This window comes from Engraulis encrasicolus, chromosome 7 (genome assembly GCF_034702125.1).
Source record: "Engraulis encrasicolus isolate BLACKSEA-1 chromosome 7, IST_EnEncr_1.0, whole genome shotgun sequence".
In the NCBI taxonomy this organism is placed as follows: Eukaryota; Metazoa; Chordata; class Actinopteri; order Clupeiformes; family Engraulidae; genus Engraulis; species Engraulis encrasicolus.
In genome coordinates this window covers 15,531,585-15,539,084 of record NC_085863.1, presented here as the reverse complement: position 1 = coordinate 15,539,084, position 7,500 = coordinate 15,531,585, and the positions used below count along the sequence as shown (strand labels likewise).

Below are 7,500 nucleotides of genomic sequence, written 5' to 3'. Positions count from 1 at the left end.
GGTGTGAACGTGCCTGGCTCTTTGGTGTAGCGGTAAGAGAGCCCAAATTTCCAACCCCGGAGGACCCGGATTAAAGTATAAAACCACTACATATTGCCAATGTCAGTACGTACGACTGAACAAAAAATGCATCTGAATCACTGAAGCATTCACGTCCTCATTAGACAATATACCACCAACACCAGTTTGAAGTTAGTTCTATTACTAAAATCAGCTATATTTAGTAGATTTTAGTTAAAAGCAGATATAAAGATTGGTCTATTACAGCTACTTGGAGACAGTGGTGTAGTCTACTTTTTTGTGGTGGGTATACTGTATATCTGAGCATTGTTTTGTGGTGAGTATACTGTATATATGTGTTATTCTAATTCTAAATATTGATTCAATCAATTTTAGGTGGGTATACTGAAATCCCTGACATTTTCAGGTGGGTATACTGCGTATACCTGCGTTCTACGCAGACTACACCAGTTTTTCTCAACCTTTTTTTAGGTGAGGCACCCTTTCAATTCATGAAAAATTTCAAGGCGCCCCAAACCAACCCGCCGTAAAATGGCATCGCATTAGATACCACACAAGCTTAGAAAAGTAACACATTTGGAGACGTCATACAACCTACGTTCGAAGTTGCAGCTGACTGGGGCGACCTGCATTTACTTTATTGTGCGTAAATGGCAGATGAAAGATTCCACTGACTAACATTACCTTACCAATTTAGACAAATATCTATTATATTACATAAGTTATTTATCAGCCATGTTTCCGCGGCACCCCTGAGGGGGGCCTGCGGCACCCCAGGGTGCCCCGGCACCCCTGTTGAGAAACACTGGACTACACCACTGCTTGAAGGGCAGTTTCAGTGAGGTGTTTGGCCAGCTGAAGGTGTATTAAGCTGACACAGTCAATACAAGCGGGACAGCAGCAGCAGATCAGTGTGTTCTTAAACTCCAGCTAGCTGTTTGATGAAGGAAGGTCAGTTTGCTCTTGGAGAAGTTTACTTTTGTCTGTGATTTTGTCTGTGTCTCTCTCTCTCTTGTGTGTGTGTGTGTGTGTGTGTGTGTGTGTGTGTGTGTGTGTGTGTGTGTGTGTGTGTGTGTGTGTGTGTGTGTGTGTGTGTGTGTGTGTGTGTGTGTGTGTGTGTGTGTGTGTGTGTGTGTGTGTGTGTGTGTGTGTGTGTGTGTGTGTGTGCACTGCACGCGCGCATATACTGTATGTGTATGTCTCTCATGTGTATGTACGTGTGCGCACATGTGTACATGTGTCTGTCTCTCATGTGTTCATGCGTATGTGTGTGTGTCCGTGCATGTGGGAGTCTGCGTGTGTGGGCATGCTCTCATGTACTGTATGTGTACTGTGTGTGTGCCTGTACTGTATGTGCATACGTGTGTGTGTGTGTGTGTGTGCGTAGCGCTGATAAGCCTCGTGAGAAATGTCAGGGTAGGGTGTGTCTGAGGGAGGGGGGCGACAAGACAGATAGAGACTGAACATATAGAGAGACGCCCCCATGAAGACTGACATCATGTCAAGTCCTCAAACACTGACATGTTAGACACGACACGACACAGCACGGCAGATCTCTGCAGATATTGGAGCTGCAGGGCTTTAAATGACCACCAGCCAACCGACGAAATGCTGGTGAAATTTGAGTTTGGTCCTTACGAGTCACTTTGACCCATTAGAGAGTGTGTGTTTGGCTAGTAAGATAATCGTCTACTAGCCATTTTGGCTGAAGATGAAAAAAGTTCATTTAGAGCCCTGATGTATAGTAAATGTAAACACTACAAAGCTTAGAGGACTAGAGTGGGACGACAACTCCCCCTCGCCCGTTGACATGAGAAATGTCAGGGTAAGCAGTGGTGTAGTCTACGTAGAACGTGGGTATACAGAGTATACCCACTTTAAAATTCAGGGATTTCAGTATACCCTCTTAAAATTGATTTATCCATTGTTTTGAATAGCACATATATATACAGTATACCCACTTAAAAAAATTCTCAAATATACAGTATACCCACTTCAAAAAAGTAGACTACACCACTGAGGGTAGGGTGTGTCTGAGGGAGGGGGGGTCGACAGATAGATAGAGACTGAACATATAGAGAGACGCCCCTCTGAAGACTGACATCACGTCAAGTCCTCAAACACTGACATGAACCATAGCAGACGCGACAGACACGACACGGCAGATCTCTGCAGATATTGGAGCTGAGATGAGCGGTCATGTAAACACAACAACTTACACTTAAGCCTGGTTTAGACTCGTCCTTCAGTTGGGGGCAGCGGCAGATCGCGAACAATTCAGCCTGGGAAAAATATACGTTGATCGCGGCAAGGGGTCTTTTCAGCGCTAAAAGAGGGGGCGTGGTGGCTGTTTGGGTACTTGATCTGCCGCTACCCCCCTGCTGACAGTGCGTGTCCCCCGACTGAAGGACGAGTCTAAGCCAGGCTTTACAAGTCAAGAGTGGGAAAACAACTCCCCCTCGCCCCCCCGACATGTGAAAAGGCATAACTACTCATCACCACCACAATAAGGCATCTGATATTACAGACTCCTCACACCTTGACATACAGTACTGAGTACATGTACATGTACCTTTGTCAAGTGGGGAAGGGGTTGGTCTGGTCTAGAGGAGTAGGCCTATACTTAGTGTACTTGAGTTTCCTCTTGTGTCAACCAGAACTGATGATGTTCCTCATATGAGGAACAGAATGACACTAAGTTCCAAGAAGAAAGTCCAGTAGTATGTTTAAAGGGACACTGTGTGAGATTTTTAGTTGCTTATTTCCAGAATTCGTGCTGCCCATTCACTAATGTTACCTTTGTCATGAATACTTACACCCACCATCAAATGCTAAGTATTCATTATGACTGGAAAAATTGCACTTTTCATACATGAAAAGGGGGATCTTCTCCATGGTCCGCCCTTTTGAAGTTCCCAAAATAGCCATTTTTAGCTGCAAAAATGACTCTACTTGGACCATACTAGAAAATATTTGTTTATTACTTAGTAAACTTTCATGTAAAGATCAAATTTGGCAATAGGCAGCCCAGTTTCAATGAGCAGCATAGTTGCAGTACCTTTTTTGACAATTTCCTGCACAGTGTCCCTTTAAGCTTGACATGTTTAGGCTTATACTACCTGCCAGGGAAGCCGACAGGGGGGGACAACGGGGTCACTTGTTCCGGGCCCAGGGAGAGAGGGGGCCCAGAATTGGATCCTCATTACATTGTATGTGTATTGGGTTGGGGCCCCCCTACGAAAGCTGTCAGCGGCCATGGTACCTGCTCGCTAGTGTTTCCATGGGACCTCTTTTTAAATGGGTCATTGACATTTTCTAGTAGCAGAAGCAGTAGCAGCCGTGTAGGTATGTATTATAACACCTCCGTGTCCACAACGTCTGATCTAAGGCCACAACCTCATTTAGCATAAACCAACTTCCTACTGGATAAAAGCCATCATGTGCTATGTGTACTATATTAGATAAATTGAGATGGGATTAGATTAGATTCAACTTCAATGTCAATACTTGGTGTAAAGAAAATACAGTAACACCGGACAACGAAGTGCATGTGTGTACCACGTAATATACACCCCTGACAAAAATGTGACATTTCATTGTATGTATGTCTAGTTCACATTGTGTGTGCTTATTGTCAATAAAAACACATTCTTCTGTGTTCTTCTTCTATTATAATCAGGGTCACTGAACAAGTTCATCCTGAACTTCACCCTACCTAACTGGGGTGGAGCTGAGGTGGGGTGGGGTGGGGCAATATGCTAGCCTGCTTTTACAAGACCGCATTAATTACTTCTTAATTCATTTTTGGTCTGGATCCTCGATGCCCTGGAGCACTTGGGGTGAGAGGAGTGAGCTCAACTCTGGTTTTACATGAGTGGACCTCAGCTCTGACCAATCGCTGACGGTTAATGTTGTATGTTATTATGACGCCGTATGACATTATGTCATTATGCGCCCAAGTGCGTTCGCTTATTGGCCGGACACTTGGTGGACGACTAAACCCTCCCCAGAGAAGTGTAATCAAACCATTCAGCAACCATTCATGTCAGTAATTCATACCATATCAATTTCTATCATGATATTCCTGTTTGATGAGCATGTCCATAGACACTAAACCTGTCTCTTATGACACATACTACCAACAGCTCACACCCAACAATTTCCTTTGATCACTGTCACCTTCCCTGTCACCTTGGATATATCAAAGCAATGCCGCACACAGTTCACGTGACATTATGTAACCTTTGTGACATAACTCCATGTCCAAGGTCCATGATGGCAAGATCTGATCACTGTGATTGACCACCAGAGTTAAATTCAGTCGAGATTGTTGTCTCTGAATTTCTGAATTGCATTCTGATGCACTGCACACATCCATAGCTGATGCCCACACCTACGCATGAGTATTACCTGGCATTAAGTGGAATTAAGCCTGTGGTATACTTGCGCACGCACGCCTCGTGCAACAAGCTCTGGTGATCTTTTGAGACACAAGGAGAACAAGTTTGCCAAGGGGTTGAGACACGCACTGTTGTTTATGCTCATATAGACTTTATACAATGTGGCTTTAAAATTCCAATGACAAAACAATAGGTAATTTGCCAAATACCAGGGAAATGGCAAAAAAGATTATAACCTTTGATGAAGGTTGCAATGCCAAAACCAGCTCGTTTAGATACGGCGTGCATTAAGGGGCTACAATCATACAATATATCAAAAAACAAAACAGCAAAACATCTCCTCAAAAAAAAGAAAGAAAAAGAAAAAATGTTAACAGATGCTTTTGACCAGTGGTCTGTATTTATTTATTTATTTATTTACATATTAACTGGTATGTTCAGCTATTTATTGCGTTTGTACTGTATGTGTGCTTTTTATTGTAGGCCTATGTGTTTTTATGTCATTCTGCTGTGCTGTAAGACAAATTGCCTTGTTAAGGACATTAAAGCTTTCAAGTCAAGTCAAGTCAGGTGACAACCTGTTCTACACTGTTGCCTTAGGGACAAATGCACATAAACGCTGTGGAAATTGACCTGGAGAGTATTCCAAGAACTGGGCTCACTAGTAAACCGGTTCAAGTTAACCTTGAGGTAGTGGTAAATCACCTAATAGAAGAGCCTGGAGTACACTTTTTTCTTAACAGAACAGCATCTGTGGACTATCTATTAGCGGGTTTACCACTTGCTCAAGGTTAACTTATCCAGGTTTATCACTTAACCATGTTCTTGGAATTCACCCCTACTTGCACAGTCAGTGACAACATTGAATTCACACAATGCCTACATACGCATCCAGACATACGCATCTCTCTTTCTCTCTCTCTCTCTCTCTCTCTCTCTCTCTCTCTCTCTCTCTCTCTCTCTCTCTCTCTCTCTCTCTCTCTCTCTCTCTCTCTCTCTCTCTCTCTCTCTCTCTCTCTCTCTCTCTCTCTCTCTATCCCCCTTTATCTACACCCACTTCCCTCTGCCCGTGCCTCACCTGAGCCTTCCGATCGCCCGTCGCTGCCGATGAGAGGGACGGTGATGGCGGCGGCGGTGGTGGTGGCGGCAGGGCTGACCACTCCTCCCGGGCTGCTGCTGGAGTGGTGGTGGTGGTGGTGATCCCCTGCCACGCCTGCCACGGCCGCCACACCCGTCACCCCCGCGGCGGCCGCCGCCGCCGCCGCTGTGGTGGGCACCGCCGTGTAGACCACGGGCAGCGACTGCACCACCACGGGGATGGTCTGCAGCTGGCCCATGCCCGCCATGCCCATTCCGCTGGACACGTTGACCGAGGGGATGGTGTGGATGACGTGTAGGATCTGCTGGCCGCCCATCACGCCGGGCGCCGACGCTAGGATGGAGCCTGACGACAGCATGGTGGCCGAGATGGCCGTGCTGTTGGTGTGATTCGTCGTCGTGATGCTTGTCAGACTGCCGCCCCGCGGCGCGGGATTGGACGAGAGGATGGTGGAGGTGGGCTTGGCGATGGAGGGGCGGGGCTTGTTGAGGGAGAGGTCCACGGGCTCCGTTTGGTCGACGTGGTTACTGCTGTTGTCTAGGCGATGGTGTGTGGTGTTGTCGTCGTTGCTGTTGCTGTTGTTGTGCGTGGCCGAGGCCGGGGAGGAGGGGTGCGTGTCAATCACACAGAGGGGGGGCGGGGAGCCCTTGCACTTGAGGTCCAGGGCCTGGGGGGAGTCTTCTGCTCCTTCAGCCGGCTGGAGGAAGAGGAGGAGGGCAAGAAGAGAGAAGAGAAGAGAGGAGGAGAAGGAGGAAGAGGAGGACAAGAGGAGGAGCAGGAGGAGCAGGAGGCAACAGGAGAGGCGGAGGAGGACAAGAGGAGGAGAGGAGGAGGAGGAGGAGGACAAGAGGAGAGGAGAAGCAGATAGGAGGAGGAGGAGGAGGAGGAGGACAAGAGGAGAGGAGAAGCAGAGAGGAGGAGGAGTAGGAGGAGAGGAGAGGAGAGGAGAGCAGAGGAGAGGAGAGGAGAGGAGAGGAGAGGAGAGGAGGAGAAGGAGAGGAGAGAGGAGCAGAGAAGCAGGCGAAGAGGAGAGAAGAGAGGGGAGGAGAAGAGAAGAATGGAAGAGGAGGGAAAAGAGGGGAATGGAAAGAGGAGGATGTCCAGAGAGAGATGGGTGAAGAGAGAGGACGAGAGAAGGGGGTAAAGAGGGGAGAAGGGAAGCAGGGCAGAGAGAGAGAGAAGAAGGGAAGAGGAGAAAGAAAGGCAGAAAAGGTGAAGAGAAAGAGAGAAACAAGAACAAGAGAAGAAAGAGAAGGATAGAGGAGACAGAGGGGTCGATAAAAGGGTAAAAAGACGGAGTGGATGAAGTAGAGCGATAGAAATATAGTAGATGAGAAAAAGGAGAGAGGGAGGGAGGGGCAGATGGCGAGAGTACAGAAACAAAGTGAGAGAGAAAGATAGCACATCACAGTGGCAGAAAAAAACGAGTGGAGAGCAGATAGAGGACAATGAACAAAAGGTGAGAAGGCAAGAGAAGGAGAGCGGAAGAGAGGGCAAGAAAAAGGGGGACACAGGAAAGAGGAGGAGAAGAGACAAGGGGGAGAGAGGAGAGAGAGTGGTTATAGTGAGTACATGAACATACAGCAGTGATTCTCAAAGTGTGGTCCGGGGACCACTGGTGGTGGTCCGCGACAGAGCTCAGGTGGTCCGTGCGGGGATTTCTACTTTTCCAAGACAAGCTAGCAGTTCGCTATATTTGTAACATTACTACAAAGATAAGCATAGCTGAAGTCTTATTTTCACCACAATTCTGTTGACCGGTGGTCCCTAAACATTTTTGGGGGGACAAAGTGGTCCTCAGTCTGAAAAAGTTTCAGAATCACATGAACATACAGCAACACTGGCCTGTTTACTCATTCACAATATACTGTATGCGAGCACACACATACACACATGCACACACACCCACAAACACACATCGAATGCACATACACACATCCGTGCATGCGAGCACACACACGCACACGCACACGCACACGC

At 47.1% G+C, this 7,500-nt stretch overlaps 1 protein-coding gene across 2 annotated transcripts in view; it reads right to left on the bottom strand.

Annotated features, from left to right (window-relative positions):
* klf8 (Kruppel like factor 8) overlaps nucleotides 1-7,500 on the bottom strand; it is an 89,669-nt gene that overhangs the window by 12,933 nt on the left and 69,236 nt on the right. For both annotated transcript variants that reach the window (XM_063202945.1, XM_063202946.1), the window contains exon 3: nucleotides 5,500-6,217. In XM_063202945.1, the coding sequence (XP_063059015.1) occupies nucleotides 5,500-6,217 (718 nt within the window). The remainder of the gene's footprint in view (nucleotides 1-5,499; nucleotides 6,218-7,500) is intronic.